The sequence below is a fragment of the Sander vitreus genome, chromosome 24 (assembly GCF_031162955.1).
Source record: "Sander vitreus isolate 19-12246 chromosome 24, sanVit1, whole genome shotgun sequence".
Classification (NCBI taxonomy): domain Eukaryota; kingdom Metazoa; phylum Chordata; class Actinopteri; order Perciformes; family Percidae; genus Sander; species Sander vitreus.
The window spans coordinates 2,594,893-2,615,080 of NC_135878.1; the positions used below are offsets into that span (position 1 = coordinate 2,594,893).

Here is a 20,188-nt window from a genome sequence, read left to right on the forward strand (position 1 = left end):
ATAATGAGCGGGGGATTGATGGTTGAAAGCATCTGCTTAAGGGCACCAGTGCATCTGCAGTTCCTCGTCCTGCAGGACTCAGGATCATTGCACAAATTTCAACTCCAGCGTCGTGACATCACTCACTTAAATGAAGCCTGTCTGTGTATCGACAACAGGGAGAACTGTAATGAGACAGCACATTATTGCAATGTTCCTGTTGCAAGTGGCATGGCCTGTAGAAGCTGCTAACAGATGTTTGACAATGTCTAAATGAGGTACAGCAGATTGCTGTAGCTCATTTCCAAAATTACTCATTTCCGTACTGTTTACAATTGTGAAAAAAAAATCATCATCTCTCTCTGGAGCTACATTTTCCTCTTTTTAGTCTTAATGAAAGTCCTGGCAGATAATTCTCTCCCTGCTGTCCCTGGATAAAGAAGTACAGAAAATGAGGGCAGCCCACTCTCATCAGCACTTTGTAAACGTGCAATTACTGTAAACAAGGGACTTAAATCTCCTTCCATCCTTTAAAGAATTGTTATAATTTTACATCTTTGTGTTATCCATCATCTTGGAGCAGGTGTCTCATTTTTCCAGTTCATTTTAGCATGAAGCTTTGGTTGTTTTATTATACAGCACGATTCCACGTTGAAAAATGTTTTGCCCCTGGGCAGTTTAATTGGTTTTGATGACCGATCACTACTGTAATGTGTGACCAAAAACAAAAGAGATGGTGTGTCTGGGCTGTGTGTGTATTATTACTGTAATGAGTTAATTCGGTTCGTTGTGCTCATAAACCATGAGTCAGACAACGTGACTGGTATGTTTTCTAGGCCCATAAAGACATTTTACTAGCAAAGTTATTAGCAAAAATATGATTTGAATGCAAAACCACTCACAAAAATCTGACACACACAAGTTCATTAAATGGTTCAATGTTGCTCTCTCTTGTTTTGATCTCTTGCTTTGAGTCTTCTTTTTTTTCATTGGTTCTCTGGTGAGCTTTGTAACAAAAAAAGATGAAAAGCCCAGGTTATTTTACTATTTAGGTTACATTTAGGGTGTCTTCATTCTTCTGCATCTTATTATAAGACCTTTATGCCTTTAAAGAAGATCTATTTGTAGGACAAATCAAGCAGGATTGTTTTACCTTTCTGGAGGTGAAACAGAAAATTTAGGTTGATTTTGAGGTTTGTAGGCTATCAAAATGTCTGAATATGATCTCATTGACTAAGCTCTGCCACCTTTGGTTACTGTGCACTATAGCTACACTATGTAGATATTACAGTAAATATTAGCATTTTAGAGGGCTTTTGTGCCTCAGACGGTTTTGTTACAGTAGAGCCAGAGTCGTTAAATGAGCGTTCGCTAAACTGCGCCTCCAAACAGCGATTATCCAATCATAGCGTAAGCTCTGATTAGCATGCGGCTAAATATCTTATAGTTATCAGTTGTTTTTTTACAATTCTCAGCAGTGGCAGTGTTATGACAAGCCATAACCCTATTCCTAGTCCTCATGTTAGAAGACCTGATTACGATATTACAGTAACTGTGTACAAGCCTATGAGCCAGTACCAGATATACTGAGTAATCATCAGCAGTGGCAAACAGACACAGGTGTATGCTAAGCAGGTGCTGGATGATGAACCAACTAATGTTCATGTTGAGCCAAAAACAAAACTACGCACTCTTCAATTCCAATCTAGTGACAACTGCTCCTGATAGGGGTGCACGATTCAGAAAATGTCACGATTCGATATCTATTTTTAGGCTCAAGATTCCATTCAAAAATCGAATCTCGATTCAAAAAACGATTCACAGTATGTAAATGTAGTTACTTTTCCCATGTGATTGCAGTACACATAGTTAAAAAAACCCTAGCTCCTAATGTAGAAATAATGCAATCAGAGAAACAAACACAAATTGATTCCAAGCAGTCAAGAATATATTTAAAACATCTTTAATTGTGATGTTATAAAATTCAAACTGCGTAGAAAAAATATTTTTTTCAAACATCTACATCATTAACAGGAGAGTGAGTACTGCACTATACATTTGAAATATATTGTAGTTTTACAGCTATATTTCATGGTGTTTCTTTTGCTACACATATTCTCATGTGTTCTGACCCAATACTGGTTGTTCCAGGTGTCGGTGTAATGATACTTTCTACTCCATCATCATCCCACTGAAACTCTTCCAACACACAGAAACTTAACTGGGGCAATGTTGTGTTCCAAGTTCTTCTTTTTCCATATTTGGGTTTTCTGAGATGCAATTTTAGCTATTTTCAAAGTGAAAATGGGTGCAGGAGACGGAGTAAGAAAAGCTGGAACAACAACAGCACTGGCTCACACACCTCAGGGCCACCCAAGAGGCAGCAAGTCTGAGGCTGATTCCTGCCTCCAGAGAAATATCACTTTAAAAACAGATACACAGTGTAAACAGCAGAATGCATAAACAATCTGTAGCCCTGTAGACAAATATATTTTTATATTAACAATGAATAAAAAGACCTTTATGATGCTGCTGGCAAGGGACAGAAAATGTTCCCTATTACTGATTTAACTAATCTTTTCATGGCCGTAAAAACTTTCAAAAAGACATTCAGTACTAAAACTGACCAATTAACAACAATTGTGTAGTGTAACACTTGCACGTACAGTAGTGTAGTGTAGCAAATCATTCCCACAATTCACCTCATTTAGGTGTTTGCGAAAAGGGAAATGTTTCCAACTTTAAAAAGATGACATTTAAAGCACTCAGCTGTGAAAAGCCACTTAAGACCTCCAAGAGATCACATACACCTTTGTTTACACTACAAAACCAAAAGGTGCCAAATTAATGAATAAAATATGGTCATTTTTACTGGCGGCGTGTATACAAATCCATTATTCAGTAACAGACATAAACATATATAAGGTTATAGCGGACAGATTAAAATTCTTTGTCAATTAAAAGCATTTCAGCTGGACAAATGGAGTCCAAACCGTCCAACACTGATATTCACAAAAAAATCAATGCAGTTTCAGTCTACAGTAGCGGAAAGAGTTCAGCACCAAATGTGCTTTTGTCGAGGGGAGACAGAACCTGACATAAAATCAGTTCAGGCAGGTTCATTGTTTCGCACTGAAAATGTATCAGTTTGTGGAACCACATATGAGCTTCTGAGCAGGACTTCATTTCCCATGTTGCTCCCGTGTTTGGTGTCTGTCACACTTTCGGCGCTCCCCGGCTCCCACACCAGGAGTCGCCTGTCTGCAGTGTCTCTTCTGTTTGGTTGTCTACACACCGCTCACGTGAGACAGAAAGCCAGAGAGCCATGATTGGAGGACCTCAATCAGTAAAGGAGGTTAAACAATGACGTCTTGAGTGTCACTGTTAGGCCGCGGCTTGTTCGCAAGAGGCGGGAGGGGCTTCTTGTAAAATTCTGTGGAGGGGGTGGAGAAAAAGTTTGACTACGTTAGTGTACTACATCCATCGAGTCCTGAAATAGTAACTGTCAATTAGAGCCCTATCTACAACAATGTAACAATGTACGCAAAAAAAGAGAATTAGCCATGGCGGTTGCTGCACAGAGTGAGATGGGATATGTAGACTGGGAGGAAAAATGTAGAGGAATCCACAGACAAGCCTTTGAGTTAATATAAAGATGTCTGCCACCATGAACGATCCACACACATTCAAACATATGCCTGGTGAGATGCAGGAGAAGAGAAAGACAGTGATGTGGGTCTGTGATATTAATTAACAGTCAACACACATCTTAAGCCAGACAGAGCTCAGTGTTTCCTCGGCAACATCACATTGAGCAATTTACCACTACTGCTGTGAAAGAAACAAATCCACCAGACTGTCTCCTTAGAAAAACTACTGTAGTGCTACTATTTGCAATAAGTATTTTTATTTTATAAGATAACGCCACAACAGAAAAAAGTGCTACAACTGTTAAGTGGGTTCATATTGCATCCAACACATTACTGCCTAGAGGAAACACTGATGACAGTTAGTCAATGAGTTAATCCACACAAAGAGCAGGTTAGTGAGAGAGTGAATGGCTGATCTGGCTTTGAAACAAAAAGGAAGTAATGCATGAAACTGAACAATGGTTAACAGTGAGGGATGAAGAATGGTCGGACTTCACAGGCATCTTTACCAGAATGTCTCGAGTCCCCGAGTGGTTCTAGTTTTGGCAGCCTAGAAACTTTGGGTGTGGCCCATCCCACTAAAAATAAAAAATAAAAAATATGAACAGTTATCAGGACAAATCCTAAAAAAAAAAGTCAGAAGTGATGCTCCTCATAGCAGAAGTCGAATCTGGTTCATCGGACTCCTTTACAGATTTGAGAATGCTCAGAGGGATTAGCAACAACACACAACAACAACAACAACAAAACAGCGTATCTGACAATCTATAGCTAGACAGCGACACTGGCTACATGCTGGATAGAAAGTTTGCTTCATTATATCAAAGAAGTATCAGTAGTCATGATCAAGCAGTTCAACGACAGAAATTCCTCGTCGCCATCCTTCCCACAATTTCATCATCAAGGTGCTCTATTGATGTTTTCGACAGCGGGTGAGATTTACATCACAGTGGAGCTCTTCACCGAAAAGCCCTGATTGTACTATTCCTCCCCCGCAAGATTTCAAACTGATCGGCTGATCAAATAGTGCCACATGTGTCCATATGTGGTTGTGTAGAATTTTTTTTTATTGAAGGCTAGCATGTACGGCTAACTGGCTGACAAATGCATTGCAATTCCTAGAAATGCTCAACAATTAAAGCCTCCAGTTGGTTCATCATGTTAATGTAAAGCGGCAGCTGCAGGAAATAGTCAGTTTGCATGAGCAGTGACTTCACACAGCTCTGAAAAGACTAACAGCGACCAGTAAACAGTTAAATAAATCTGAGATTTGAATGTAGGATCGAAGCGTAGGAGTGAAACTACACAGAGATTCAGTTAGAAACTACAAAAGTGCCTTTGAGGACCGACTGACCTGGAGGAGGTGGAGGGGTGGGGCTCTCTGCTGGCCCGTCCTCCGTCCTCAGCGGGTCCACCCTGTGCTTCCTCTTCAGGTGCAGCTTCCTCGTCTTCTTTTTGTCTTGCTCGCCTGTTGCGGCTGCAAGTACAGAGACATTTAAAAAGGGCATGAACAAAGAATCCAGATGTCTAAAGTGGAAAGGGTCATTTTGGGCGGCCATCCAATTATGAAGACCTCATCCACATTGTCAAAGTCATTTAAATATGGAGCCATGGCATTGAAACTCTTTTAGATAACAACACAAACCTATAATTTCTGTAGCCTACTACGAAACAACAGACTCCCTGATCCCGACTCGTGTTCCACTCCTCACACCGCTGTCTTCAGACAAAAAGTCACCTTGTGAGACCGATAACGTTGTCACACACTTTTAATATCAATCTAATCCTGTCCGTAGCAAAAACAATCACTTTTAGTGGACACAAATTGAGGCTGCACAATTGCCTCATTAGGTTACATTGCAGCTTGGTTTGTGCGGTCCCATCGCTGCGATCTCGCTCAATTCTGGACCAATTTCAAAGATTTTTGGTCACATCAGTCTATTAGACACAAATGCATGGGGGAATGGGGTCTAGGTTAAAAAAAAACGAAATTACTTTTTAATAAAAATCAAATAAGAGTGATTCCTCCCTTCTAGACTGGAGCAATTACCAACTGTTACCCCAGTGCCATCTGTTTAGTCCCTTCGTTTCTCTCGTTATCATTTTCTTAATGTGTAATTAGGTTTATCTGAGACATTCAGTACTCTGAGCTTAAAAAAAAGAAAAAAAAAGGAGGATACATATCAGACAGTTGCTTAGTTTGACTGGGTGTCTCTTTCACATTTTAAAATATACCTTGAGATATCTTTGTTGCCATTTTGGTTTGTTTAGTCATTTGCTTTCAAAATGAAAATAGATTTACTATCTTGCTTTCTACTTATCTACAAGCTCGGACTCCCCCCCCCCCCTCCCCAAAGCTGAACCACAAACTGCGAGGAAAGACTCTTTAAAAAAGGCGCCCGCTGCCCTCACATCTGATCATTTTTATCTGTTGTTTCTATGTAACTTCTAAATGAATATCTTGGCAGAAAAACACATTTTATAAAACTGTCGAACTATTTGCCAAGTGATTGAAATCATGAGGTGCTATCCAGTCAACCGGGCACACAGCAAATCCCAGCCACAAAGCTGTATACAGTAATAAAAGAAACGAGAAACGTTTGAAAATGTTTCAGTGGTTTGGCGCTTACCTGAACTGGGATTTTCCGGCGTTTGTCTTGTGTTGCCTGGCTCTTGGTCGCTGTCGTCCTCGTTCTCCTCTTCCTCTTGATCAGCATCTGTCTTCGGGGTGTTGGTCCTCGCGGCCTGCGGCTCTTGTTGCCTCTTCCTCTCCTTTTCTTTATCCTCGTTCTGAAAGGAACATGAAAGCCAAAAGCGATCTTTCCTGAGCTCTGAAAAATATACCATGACTTCAGCTCCAACTGGAAGTCTTCAACAGTCTAAAACGCAGCAATACACAGTAGGGCTGGGACAAAATGCTTCTGTCCCTTTCACGATACGTGTGTGCCGAATGGATTTGTATTGCGATTTTCATTTATTCTAGACGTATTGCAATTCGATAGTATTGAGCATTGCGATTTTCTTTTCCTTCTTTAACAAAAACAGAAGTTGAATAACACCCTTCTAAAAGACAATATATCATGAGACATTTCTAAATACTAATTGTTTTGTAAAAATAATGTCAGTCTGACAGTTATTTCATCTGTAAAGAAGTACATCACACAGATTTTCTGCTTTCGCTCTGTTTTGCTGGAAGCAGATATGTCGTAGTCGCCGCCAGCGATACCGTATAAACAGAAAATATTAAGGGGAATCATTGGTAAAAAAAAATATTGATTCTAGGGAAATGCAAAAAAAACAAAATCCCCATATATACGATTTTCCATTTTTTCCCCCCACCCCTAATACACAGTGGTCACACACCTCCATAATCACGTTGCTGATTGGTTGGAAGGGGCTCGGAATGTTTTCATCATCAAGCTTCTCCTCCTGGATCTGCCTGCCCTCACGTTCGGCCTCTTCCTGCTCCTGCCGTTCTCTGTGGACACAACATGAGGTGGGATTGTTGAAACCGTGATCCAATGTGTTCATTTGATTCCACAGATGTTGAGTTGCATGTCCTCACCTCTCCGCCCGTATCCGCCGCACTCTTTCCGCCCTCTCCTTCTTGTCCTGGTCCTCCTGTGCGCGCTGCTCGGCCGTGTCCTTCTGCACGCGCTCAGTAATGGCCTCGTAGTCTTTGGCAATGTTGCTGAGGAGCCACTTCATGCCTTTCTTGATGGACTTGTCGAACGTTTTGCCATAGCCTAGAACGGCTGAGCATGGCTCCTGTGGTAGGAACATATAGCGAGAGTTTAGTCCTCACTAGCACAATACAAAACTTGTGATTTTGAAGGATACCTTGAATGAAAGCAGCCACCAGACTACAGTACATGCCATATGCTAAAGAAGGAGAATGAACTGTTCTCAAAAAACAAGCCTGGCTATTTGTCTATATTTTGGGTAAAACTGCAGTTAAACCAAATGCCCTTATTGTCATTCAACCGCCACAACAGGTGCACAAACACTTACAATCTGACAGAGACACTTGTTCTCGTTAACAAGCTTCTCCAACGACAGGTTCTCAATGATGTCTGCTTCAGCCAGCGCTCCCTCTTGGTCTTGTTTGTTGGCAAGCCTGAAAGCAGAGCAGAATAAAGAGATATTAGTGATTTATGTTGTGAAGAAAAAGCTAAATGAATACAAACTTTGAAATAACTCTCCTGTGACTACACTAGAGCAGACCAGCTCCAGGTACAACCAACTCAATCTTTGAAAAGAAAGATAAAAGTAGCTGCAAGGACTTATCAAACTCAACCTTTGCATAGCTGCATAGTTATTAGTGGCTGGAAATCTTATGGAAATCTTATGGAAATCTTACGGAAATATGGCTCTGCCCTGATTGTGGATTGTTGATTACAACACTATCTGCATACCTGGGGAAATATTTTAAACTATCTGTGCCTCAACCTGTGCTGATTTTGTGTCCTGATTACTGAAAAAGCAGATGCCTCCAGGAATCGACCTGCAGTGCACGTATTCAGAAACAAATTGGACCAAGCACTCGAGACTTGACTTTTAGGCCGGGCAATTTCTCTATAATCTCCTCCTGCTTAACACCTCGCCCTCTGTGATTGTTTTTTACAACTTCATGAATTCTGAAACTTTGTCAAGTATTATTTCCTTGGCTGATACAACACTCACACTAGCACAGGTTTCCCTGCGATGCGCGGGTGCTGGAGAACCTCGGCCATGGTCTCCCGTGTCTCCTGGATCCTCTGGACGTCGCTGGAGTCCACCACAAACACCACGCCGTGCGACTCCGAATAGTAGTTCTTCCAGATGCCCCGGATTCTCTTCCCGCCACCCAGGTCAAAGATGGTCACATCGAACTTGCCCTGCTTCAGGTCAACCTTGGAAAAGCCCACTGTAGGAGCCACATCCTCGGGATTCTCTGCAAAAAACAATCAGCAAACATAAATCATGTTACAGAGACAACGCATTCGAAAAGGTCAATAAAACCTTATCAGACAACTTACTTTTGCAGTAGCAGTGATAAAATATAAAAGCAGCGAGGCATAACTGTTGATGTAAAATAAACATGATAATAAAATATTAAACAGAAGAGTAAATGAGGCGTAACAAGATGGAGGGCATGGTTTACAAACTCAACTGTTCTATTATTTACAATAGTTTTTTATTTAAAACAAGAAAAATGTGCAAAACACAAGACACTAAATATACATTATTGACATTTATGACAAACCGTTCTAACCTCCTTGGATTCCTCGTACTGTGGCTGTCTTCCCTGCATTATCCAGTCCCACCATAACCAGAGTCACTTTCCTGTTGGGTAAGAATGAATACATATGAACAGAGACATCACTATCCCTCAGGTCCAGAAGTCCGGGTTAGAAGTAGGGCAGAAGAAGAAGTCTGATGCCATTTACTGTATGGTGCCCTGCATTCAAATGTGCAGTGTATGAGCTAAAGAAGCTGCATTAGCTGGCATAAGATCTCATGATGCATTTGAAATGGCACGGATAAGCCAATTAATAATCGGAATGACCAACGCAATCAGAGATCCGCTCAATAGACTAGAGTGAGTCAGCAACAGTCACGTGGTCAGCTAACACAAATAAAACAAGACAGAGATACACTATATTTGCTCAAGGCAATATTAGTACAGATGGTTACAGTACTCAAAAAGTCTTCAAAAAGCATGGTGAATCGTGAAAATCCAAACAGACATCAGTCATCCCAGCAAGTATGTACGTATGCATGCACACACCTGGACAGTAAGCCGGGAGGCTCACCAAGTTGCTCAATGGTCCAAATATCTTACTAATGCAAAGAGACCATCTCTGTTGAAATTTGAATATGCAAGTGTAACTTTTCTGAAAGCAATGCAACATTTCCATTATAATGTCCCTTAACAGGGACATAGTCACAGTCTGACAGCATTTAGCCCCAACTAACCTGTCCAAAATGAAAGAAAACGGTCGAAAGTTTAACTCTCAATAATATTGGAGAAACTGAACGCACTTTTTGAAAGGACCTTTCAAAGATAAAGAAATAGCTAGAAATGTAGCACCTTGACAGTAGATGCTTATGCTGTAATTATAACAGCAACCTTGCAAATCTTTAGGTTTACATTATGGCTACTGGCATTAAACTCTTATGTAGAATGGAAAAAACCAAAATGCTAAATATAAAACAAAAGGACAGAACTGAATCTACTTTGTGAACTCGCACTGAAAAGGAGAAAAGACTGCAAACATCTGAGAAGAGATGCACATAAAGCTAAATCGTACACACAAACACACCCGGCTTTGTCTCCTGGATGCATACTTAACTTTGACACTTGCGCCGAAAAGACATCAACCGCACTATCCATCTAACTGTCCTCTCGAGCCAACTGGCCCTCATCAGGGTAGCCGCTTGTTGTGAACCTCCAGAAGGTGAGACACTGGCTGCCCTTTCTCCGCTTGCTAACCCACGCTGCTCCAAACACCTCAAAGCAACCGGCCAAAAGGAACAGACCCGCTGAACAGACCTGGCTGTAGGATTAGGTGAGGATTTCTGACTAAGTCCGAAGGATCAGATGCCTCAAAGGCACCACATGGAATAAGCACTCGCAATTACATTTTGCTGATCCTGCTGCTTCACCCTCAGAATGTTTTACATGCTCTGTATCCAGTCACAAAGGGACGGTCAGCTAAAAAATACTGGGAATCCAAGATGAAAGGTTGAAAAGACGTACTAAGATGATTATCATCAAGATCTATTTATCTACCAAATATGTTCTTGATTAATTTGATTAATAGATTAACTGTGTGCTGTATAAAATATCACATAATAAGCAAGGAAAAGCAAATGTATTTGTATAGCAGCTTTCAACAACAAGGAAATTCAAAGTGCTTCACATAAGTAAAATAGACAGATAGATAGATAGATAGATAGATAGATAGATAGATAGACAGATAAATAGACAGATAAATAGACAGATAAATAGATAGATATGAGATAGTCAAATAAAAATAGATAACTCAGACCAGATAGAAATAGATAAATGAATGAAACAAGTATGATGACATAGTAGTATCAAACTGAGTAAATGAACAGATAAATAGACAGATAAATAGACAGATAAATAGATAGATAGATAGACAGATAAATAGACAGATAGATAGATAGATATCAGCTCTATTTAAAATATCTGTAATAAGGCTCCGTTATTTACAATTTTGCAGATCGTTTACTTACGGTTATAATAAAACACAGGCAGTATTTCATACAAAACAAAATGATCTTCAACATAATAAGACAAACTGTCTGCAGTGTGCATTGGGTGCCATTTAGAAAAGTCCAACAAAGTGCTTTCGTTGCATTTTATTTGGCTGTGATGGTACAACAAAGCTATAATATGAGCATAATGGAAATTCTTCATTACTTGGGTCAAACGCCACTGAACTTAGATCTATCAAGGTTCAAGTTCTCAGGCTCCCTCCAACAATGCTAATTAAATTTGTATAAAACAGAAAATCACATGTTAAAAAAAACTAGATGAGAATCTAAGACATAAGAATAGGCCAAGTTCAAATATAGAGATAACTATATAGTAAAATGTGAAATAAGGTAATATAAATGTGTGGACGAAAGTACCTGCAAATGGATAAAATGAATGTAAACATGAATGTATGCACAGTGAGAAGAATATATATATATATATATATATATCTGTCTGATCTGTCAGTGGTTGTAGCTATTTTAATATGTTGTGTAATAAAGTAGATTATAATGAACTGCTTTGACCCACAACATATAGTAGTGACCACAAACTAAGATTCCACATCAATTGACGACTCATTCTTGCAAACTATTGAAACAAACTGATTTGAGTAGTATGTTTAGGACAGGAGGATCAAAGATTTGGTCCTCATGATAAAAACAGAACTTACCTTGCAGGCTCTCGCCAACGTTTCAGCCAGTTGCAGCAATTCGCCATCAGGCTAAACATCGCAGTCCAAGTCCAGATGACTGGGATCAAGTGGTCATCGAGCCCTAGGCGTCACAACACTATCCGACCTTGTTTAGCCAGCTGATCGATTCTTAACCTAAATTGGCTACATAGCGAGCTAATGTAGCTAACGTTAGCAATAACGGTATCTTGGTAACTCGTTTAATTTCAATCTCAGCGCATGAGTGAGTCTGTTACCATACGAATGAACGTTGTGCTCACTAGTAAAATAAAACAGGGTTTCACATATAACCGAATGCAGCTACGATAAAGTATTTTACTCACGAAAATATGAGCTAACGTTTCTTAGCGTTAGCTGACTTGTAGCTGCCGCTTTGTTTACGCCGTCTTTTCTGCTGCTAGGCTGCAGACGTGCTTACGTCACCTTCCGTAATCAACAAATCAGCGTCGTTTTCTTTTACTGTCTATGGGGAGCTGCATGGATGTATTAAGAGAACTTGTTGAAAGAGCGCCTCCTGTGGACGATAAAATAACCAACAGCTGTGAGTGAAGTTTTGTGATTGAGAACTGCGCATGCGCTGTTCACACTGGTCATCTGAACAACCTCAAGGAGGAAGCACTTTTTTAAATCGTCTTAAAAGAAGCCATAAAACGTCAAAAGAAGAAAAAGAAGATCTTCTCAATCACATTCCTGGTAAGGCTGTACTCCTTCAATGTAGGTTACATATTATAATTGCTTTTAGCCGTTTTGCATTGTAAAATAGCGCTTTAACACGGTTGGTCCTGGTATACATTATTAGGCTACTCTTAGTTGTATTTAGTCAAGTTCTGTATTTACTTACAATTAGTAAGTTTACTTACAGAATAAGTACAATTTTGATGTACTTGGAATTTCCTTGAGTATTTGTATTTTATGCCAACGTTACTATATACTTCTACTCTACTACATTTCAGAGGTAATACAATTATACTAGGCTATTTACTCCACTAAAATGATACACATTAATGCATTGTCAATAATAATAATCCAATTCTGAATGAGTACGTTTACTTATGGTACTTTTGATGCAAATACATTTGTACGTAACTTATGTAACATTTTCGATGCCTCACTTTTGAGAGAACTGTGGAAGGTGTTATTCAAGACATCCCATGATGTGTGCAAAGCGACATTCTCAGACCAGTTTTACACTTACAAATGTAGACATACTGTAGATAATAGAAAATATTAAAACTATAATTCCATAGCTCAAGTAGAGGTATTAAAATGTAGCCTATTGTTTAATGCAAAATCATATTAAAAAAAAAAAAAAAAAAAACATGGTGACAAGTTGCTCAGCCAGCTTTATTTGAATGACCCCACTACTGTTTCCTTGCTTTATTTCACAGGTGTCTGCTCTCCTGTAACCACATGGCTCGTGTCTTCGTCTATGGCACCCTGAAGAAGGGGCAGCCCAACTACTACCGTATGTTTGAGAGTGCCAATGGTACGGCGGAGTTCCTCGCCTCGGCCTGCACCACCCAGAAATACCCACTTGTGATCGCCGGCAAGTACAACATCCCTTTCCTCCTCAACATCCCCGGCCAAGGTCACCGAGTCCAAGGAGAGATTTATAAAGTAGACGACAAGATGCTGAAATTCCTGGATGACTTTGAAGGGGTTCCCACCATGTACCAGCGGACTCAGGTCGATCTGGAGGTGAAGGAGTGGGTGGGGAAGACAGAGGGAGAGGAGAGGCCGGCAGCAGGGAGCAGCACAGAAGCGTTTGTGTACAGCACGACTGCGTACCAGCCAGACTGGCCCTCACTGCCCGGCTATGAGAGCTACGACGCATATGCAGATCATGGGCTCGAGTATGTGACCAGAGAAGGACGAGACTGATGTAGCTCAGTGGAATGAGGAGAGCAGATCCAGAGTAAAGAGAAAAATATGATCCACAAAGTTAATCTGTTTGTTTTTTTTACCTCTGAACAACGATGCCTCAAAATATTGTCTGCAGAGCAGGTGGAGAATATATATCAATGACATCTCAAGAAAAAAATGTGTCTAGTTTTGTCAAGTTTGAGTACTTCATGACTTAAAGACCGACTTGAAATCAAACTAGGAGGTTGTGTTGTGGTCCAATTCCTACAGTATGTGCTGCATCTTTAAAAAAACAAACATCTTAATGCATTTTAGTAGTGCAGAAGTACGACAAGGTTTTCATCTTTTTAAAAGGAAACACAGCCTGTTGACATAATAACCTCAACATACGGAGTCACATGTTTGCTGTTAATCACGTTATGATAAGAGTAATTACTATGTCAATATGTAACCGGTCTTTAATTGATTAGTCTCATTGTAAATATACTTTAAAAAGGGCATTCATCCTGCTTCTGCTTCTGTGTTGTTTATCCTCCAGTTCCTCAAGCATTCAAATAGTTGCACAAGTTTGTAATGTTTGACGTGGTACCCAAACACTTTGGTATTTATTAAAATAATGTATGCCACACCTAAAACAAGTTTGTGTTAACTTCTCCTGAATTGTTACTTGTGATCATGCTCTTTGTTGTGTGGTCCTCATCCCATCTGGGGGTTCTGTGCCTAGAGATAAAAACACAAGACATCAATTTCTGAGTCATCTCTTTATTTTTCATATGAGCACAATCTTTTCTCATCTTTATTTAGAATAGTAAAATCCAGAAAACTCGAGGAGCACAGAAGAGAAGGTATTTGGCAAACGGACCAGTGAAATCTCTGTTGGCGTTGGAAGCAGTGTTAAAATCATTTATCCTTCTAAACAAAGCAGAACTCACAGGAAGACATAAAAAAGAGGACATTTCACAGTGTATCAAAGTACTGTACAAAAAGGAAAAAGATGGATCTAATTGTGTCCAAACTGGCATTATCTAATTATACATAGAAAACACTGTCATTACTGTCATTATCAAGAGTCTGTTCACATGCACACAGTTTAAAATCCTGGCTTAGGTCTTAATTCAAGCATTTTATGTACATGTAATACTCTCATTACAAAGGTGTCATCATACAGGAATATTTATCAAGGAAATGCAAAAAAAAAGGTGCACAAACTCATGGCTTCAGTGTCCCAAATACTTCTGGTAAGTCCCATGTATACCATTTAGGTTTATCATGACGATAAAATCCTCCTTGTTGTAAACATGATATGTTGTTGGGGGTGAATATTCAGTCTGTGTGTGTGCATGTGAACAACACTCAAAACACTAAAATACACAATCGGTAAAGGAAAAAAAACGTTGCCAGCAAGACTTTGTGTTGCCAGTTTGGAGTAGAAAAAAAACTGACATTATGAATTACATCGTGGACAACTGAAATCACAGACATCGCTGATCAGACAAGTGGTGCAGAAAGTGTTAGAAGTGGGAGGATCTCTGAGTGATGGGTATGTGATTGTGTGTCTGATATAATAAGAGTCTTTTCTGGTGTTGGTGCAGTCTGAAGTCCAGATCTTCACCCAGGCGAGCGTCTCTCTGTGCACATCATCAGTAAAGGTCTTTCCTGGTGCTCGGCAGGGAGGGGCTGGCAGAGCAGGTGGCACTGCGGATCACCTCCATCCACCTGGTGGAAAATGATGGTTCTTATAATACTGAAGCTCAAACAACAGTTTGTGTTTACTTTCTATATGTGGAGTGAAACTGTGGAACGGATTGAGTACATCCTTAAAGCAATGTCCAAGTATGACCCGGTTTAAAAAGATGTACAAAAATATGGTTTTCACAAAATACAGGGAGGAGGAAGGGTTTTGACTATCACAGACTTATTTGATTACAGGATCAAAAATCTGGGTGGGGAAAGTGAATGAGCAGGGCTTGTCACTCCCTCATTAACACCACTGAGGTGACCTTGAGCAAGGCCCTTAACCCCAACCAGCTCCAGTGGAGCTGCCCAGTGGCCAGCAGATCAGACTGTGGTTGTACTGGGCAGCTTCCAGGTATGAATGTGGAACTGTGTGAATGTGACAGGTCGTCGCTGCAAATGAGAAGTTGTTCTCAATCGACTTACCTGGATAAATACAGGTTAAATAAAATTTAAAAAAATGACTTACATTATTTATTTTTTATGGTCAATATATACATATACACAATACACATTTGTGGTGTGTCAATATACATAATAGGAAATTGTAAAGAACGTGTTAAATATGATATAAATACATTATGATGTAAACATGTAGCTATTCCTGATGATTATTATATAGTGGTGGAAAAGGGGGGAGGATTAAATAAGCTTTTGCTTTTTCCTATTCCTTTTTTTTTACATGTTTGAAATAAAGCATTCATTCATTCATTTTGAATAGTGTATAAGTGGACTGCACCAAGGTTAAGTTTCTGTCTTTGAGTGCTAAGATGCAGGTCAGGTATTCGGGCTGCACAATATATAGCTTTTTATTTTATTTTTTTTAAATCGTCATCGCGATACCAGCTGGCACAATAAACACATCGCGAAAGGCTGCGACATATCGCAAAGGACACTCGGAGCGTTTAAAGAAACTGTCAGTAGAAAACTGCACTTTATAATGCGACTGTCATTCTTTCTTTAGTAGTGTATTTTATATTCAATACAATGTTCAATAAAAGAAGGTTGGTTTCCTTTCATTTGTTTTAAATTCAACAAGCATTTGTTGTATTTTAGCAGAATAACAAAAGCAGCAGAAATGCAGAACTGAGTACACTTCAATGTTTGTTTATTTATTGCAAGTACATTGTTATCACAATATTCAACAACGTTATGTGTCATTTGTGCAATATGTACGCTATTGGGGTTGTGCAATATGTTAGTTGTGCAATATCTCATTGTGCAAGGGCCTTGCTACACTTACTGCGGAGAATGCAGCCAACAGCGTTGTTCAATTAACAAATGCCAGTGAAAGGAGAAGTTAATGTGCTTCCTATATAGGTACCTGTTTAATGTATATGGACGCAGGTTTTGTGTTGCATGAGAGTATGTGTTGAGAGATGCTTATTTTCTGTATTTTGTGGTGTCTTTGTAAAGCTGCAGCGCTGCAACTTTCACTTCTTTTAAATCAAGACTGAAGACTTTTCTGTTTGCCGCTGCCTTTTATTAAATCAAGAAATTATCATTTCCTGTTACTTTTCTTCTTTAAATAAACCATTTTATTTATTCTTTATATTCTTTTTTTATACTCCATTTAAGCCTGTTTTTATATTATATTCTCTTGGCTCTTTAATGAGTGTTTTATTTGTTTTTGAACGTCATTTTCTTTTGCATTTTGTCTCAGATCTTTTGATGTTTTGTGTAAAGCACTTTGAAATACCTTGCTGCTGAAATGTGCTATATAAATAAACGTGCCTTGCCTATGTATGAAGCAATCAGCATAAATATTATAATACATCTTCTTTCCAATCTTATTAGACAAAGTAATCAAAATCAGACGTCAAAATTAAACATCCATTCCCATTTCTGATCATCTGCACACCTCAACATTTCGTCTGAGAGTGCTGTTGATTGAAACTGCTACGGTTGTGTAAATCCCCATCCCTGATCACCCAAAATACCGTACCTTTCAAAGGTGTATTCGCTCTCTGATCTGAAGTAGTAGACATGGGATTTAAAGTGGAGTTTGAAGACGTAGTCTTTATGGATGCTCTCCGACTCAGACGGGATGGTGACGGAGTAGCCCAGCAGAGGGAGGCTGGCCAGAGGGTAGTCATCCTGTGAGCAGACGAGCCAGAAGGACAGGGAATCCTCAATAATGGTCTTTATGCAACATAATAATAATAATAATAATAATACATTTTATTTATAATGCACTTTACATTTAAAACAAATCTCAAAGCACTACAGGATAAAACCATCAATTTAAAAGACAGATAAAAGCTTAAAAACGGGAGAATAGAATCAGCAGCAAGTTAATTAAAATGTATAGATCTTGCTAAAAAGTAATGTTTTTGTTTTTTTTAAACTCTCAGTAGTCAGAGGTGGTCTCTGGGCATTCCAGAGACGAGGGGTGGCCGAACAGAAAGCCCAATCACCCGTGGTGCTGAGCTTAATCCTGGGGAGGAGGAGGCAAATTGTGTTTGCAGAGCGAAGGGATCGTGTGGAGGTTAGAGGGGTGAGTAGTTCTTTCAAGTAGGTGGATGCACTGATGAGAGGAAAGAGACCTTATATTCAATCCTGGTGGAGACGGGAAGCCAATGAAGTGAATGGAGAAAGGGTTTTATGTGTCTGTATTTTTTGCACTCTCATCAGGATCCTTGCAGCACTGTTCTGGACATATTGTAGTCTCTGAAGACTCATGTTAGGGATCCCAATGAGCAGTGCATTGCAGTAATTCAGTCTGGATTACCCAATGTAGAGAGAAGGTGGTACATCTCTGGAATGAAGGAGGAGTTTAGTTTGGGTGGCTGGTAGATGAGAACTTTTGTCATGGGAAAAGGGGGTTTACATTTAAATGCCAGCCATTCAAAAGAAGACCGCTCAGGCAAAGGCAGAGGGGACAGATCCAGATCATTGCGGTAGATGACCGAGATGACAGAGCACCACCACGACCCGTGCTGCAGACTTTCTGGAGGTAGCAATAGCCAGGGGAACAGGTCTCATTCAAAAAACCATCTGGTTGATGCCAGGTTTCAGTAAGGCACATCAAGTCCAAACACTTATCCAGTCATGGTCCAGTATCAGTCCAGTATGATGAGGCAGGATTTATTTGTTAGAGAAAGTGCATTTAATAGTAAAAACATGTTCCTACATTCCCTTATCAGACCAATTCCAACACCACTTAATTGCTGTGTCATTGTATTCTTACTGTATGTATTGATATATCTAACCTGGTGTGACTTGTAGAAGAAGAGGCTGAAGTTGGTGAAGACCACCCAGAGTTTCTGCCAGCCGTTACTGTTCTTAAACTTCCTCAGCAGGTTACCTGACAGCTGGTTCTGAAAACACAAGAGAAGAGAATGGAAACTAAGTCAACAAAAGACACAGGAGGCTCACTGAAGTAAAGCAAAGACACTGATTCCATTATAGTGTTTGAAATGGTGGGAAAAAAAGACAGGAAAGAGAAATCTGTTAGGTTCTAGCTCTAATTACACTCCTTCATGCAAAGCCAGGACATCAAATATTACAATTAAAACTTGTTTGGGAGGAGGTTGGCACAGTGACAGATACTTCAGGAATATTAAATATTCAGTAGTCTTGTAACTAGTGTGTCCAGTGAAATGTAGTTCTCTCCATTTATCAGAAGGTTTATCGCGTAGTTGTAGTGACATTACGGGAGAATCAAGACATTCTCAGCAGCTGTGGCTTTTGCAGTACCTCTCTACTCCAGCGGGTGTCACTAAACGACAGGCTGTGTGCTCTGTACCAGCAAACCACAGAGAAAGGCACGGGCCCCTGAAGGCTGCCATGGGGCCTCGTCAACTCACTGGCCGGACTACTACTGGCCTCTAGTAGTGTCAGCATGGACAGACAGAGGTGGAAATGGACAAACGGACAAAAATGGAAGGACGTAGGACATAGGAGGAGACACAAGGTGGAAGAGATGAAGATGGAGGTGTAGAAGAGAGAAGAGGGGACAAAAACACAGACATGAGAAGAAAAGTAAGACAAAGGACATTGAAGCAATGGTCCTTTGCCTGTGGAGAAGAGGACTGAGACAGACAACACACACACACAGATAAACACACAAGACTGGACTCCGAGGCTTGAGAGTAGGAACAGGTGTGTGTCATGTGTGGAGAGAGAAAGAGGATTAAAAGAGACACAGTCCGGTACCTCCACGGCAACACTAAAGTCCACCATGGACACGCTGGTGTTGCGATGCCAGCAGACGTGCACGGTGGTGTTACCACGGTGACCCTGGCGCTCCAGAGATGAGCGCGAGCCGCAGAGCTCATCCTCCGACTCCAGCTCGGCTCCACCGTCCTCCGACAGCTCTGGGGAATGACGGGGAAGTTTAAATGTGCTGGTTAGCGGAAAGAAACGGTGCTCTCGCTGGGTAGAATTCATAGAATAGACACATGAACTATCCATCACTTCATAAACTCTGTGTACACTTATAACAAGTCAGGTACATTTATCTACAGAGCACATTTATAAACAACACATGTTGAAAAATAACCAAGAGATGGGTCTTTAGATGGCTTTTAAAGACATGAAGATTAGACACTTTATGGGTTCCTATTAACAAGATTAAAATATAATATCATCTGTGTTTTTTAAAATACTGACTAATACAATTCATGCTTTGGTATTAAACTCATTTCATCTTCACAAATGTTGCGACAGAACTTAATGCCAAAGTGCTGACTACTTAAAACCCTGACAAACAAGCTCTGCAGCATCCTGAATATTGTTTTGTTACGCATAACTGGCTAATGTTTGGTATTTCAACTGGTTCCAGCCAGAGGTGGAAACTGCCACTAGACAACTTGACTGGATCCAGAAATACTACGTTTGGTGTGAGCCTCCTGCTTTGCTGCTGATCAAGGGCAGATTATGAGCCAATAGGCCCCTGGGCACAGACATGTACGAAGCCTGCACTCTGTCTACATAGAAACATGACACCCAAACACAAACAGCGTCAAAGAGTCTACTTTTACTCATTTTGTGTCACTT

General features: G+C 40.1%; 3 protein-coding genes across 9 annotated transcripts in view; 1 reads left to right on the top strand and 2 right to left on the bottom strand.

Annotated features, from left to right (window-relative positions):
• Positions 1-1,926: 1,926 nt before the first annotated feature.
• On the bottom strand, positions 1,927-12,015 carry arl13b (ADP-ribosylation factor-like 13b). 2 transcript variants are annotated; one of them, XM_078243901.1, is made up of 10 exons: positions 11,570-12,014; positions 8,884-8,954; positions 8,313-8,562; positions 7,641-7,746; positions 7,195-7,397; positions 6,993-7,107; positions 6,260-6,419; positions 4,984-5,106; positions 4,139-4,207; positions 1,927-3,412 (listed from the first exon to the last, which is right to left on the bottom strand). In XM_078243901.1, exons 1-10 carry the CDS (start codon positions 11,626-11,628, stop codon positions 3,336-3,338), a joined length of 1,233 nt encoding a protein of 410 aa, XP_078100027.1. In that variant the 5' UTR covers positions 11,629-12,014; the 3' UTR covers positions 1,927-3,335. The 2 variants fall into 2 exon arrangements, with proteins under 2 accessions (XP_078100027.1, XP_078100028.1); XM_078243902.1 differs by lacking the exon at positions 4,139-4,207 and having other exon boundaries at positions 11,570-12,015.
• Positions 12,016-12,162: 147 nt separating this feature from the next.
• LOC144512555 (gamma-glutamylaminecyclotransferase B-like) lies at positions 12,163-14,199 on the top strand. Of its 2 annotated transcripts, none has more exons than XM_078243322.1 (2): positions 12,163-12,304; positions 12,979-14,199. In XM_078243322.1, coding segments are annotated over exons 1-2 (495 nt in total). In that variant the 5' UTR covers positions 12,163-12,302; the 3' UTR covers positions 13,472-14,199. The 2 variants fall into 2 exon arrangements, with proteins under 2 accessions (XP_078099448.1, XP_078099449.1); XM_078243323.1 differs by having other exon boundaries at positions 12,163-12,283.
• LOC144512554 (FERM, ARHGEF and pleckstrin domain-containing protein 1-like) overlaps positions 14,200-20,188 on the bottom strand; it is a 59,764-nt gene continuing 53,775 nt past the window's right edge. For all 5 annotated transcript variants that reach the window (XM_078243319.1, XM_078243320.1, XM_078243318.1 and 2 more), the window contains exons 25-28: positions 19,346-19,506; positions 18,400-18,507; positions 17,133-17,284; positions 14,200-15,169 (exon numbers count right to left, since the gene is read on the bottom strand). In XM_078243319.1, coding sequence (XP_078099445.1) covers positions 15,094-15,169; positions 17,133-17,284; positions 18,400-18,507; positions 19,346-19,506 — 497 coding nt within the window. In that variant the 3' untranslated portion in view covers positions 14,200-15,093. The remainder of the gene's footprint in view (positions 15,170-17,132; positions 17,285-18,399; positions 18,508-19,345; positions 19,507-20,188) is intronic.

Coding starts and splice junctions, on each gene's coding strand:
- arl13b (XM_078243901.1), bottom strand. CDS start 11,628: ATGTTTAGCCTGATGGCGAATTGCTGCAACTGGCTGAAACGTTGGCGA. Junction 7,108..7,194: donor CGGCGGATACGGGCGGAGAG/GTGAGGACATGC, acceptor TTGTGTCCACAG/AGAACGGCAGGAGCAGGAAG. Junction 5,107..6,259: donor GCCGGAAAATCCCAGTTCAG/GTAAGCGCCAAA, acceptor CTGTACTTGCAG/CCGCAACAGGCGAGCAAGAC.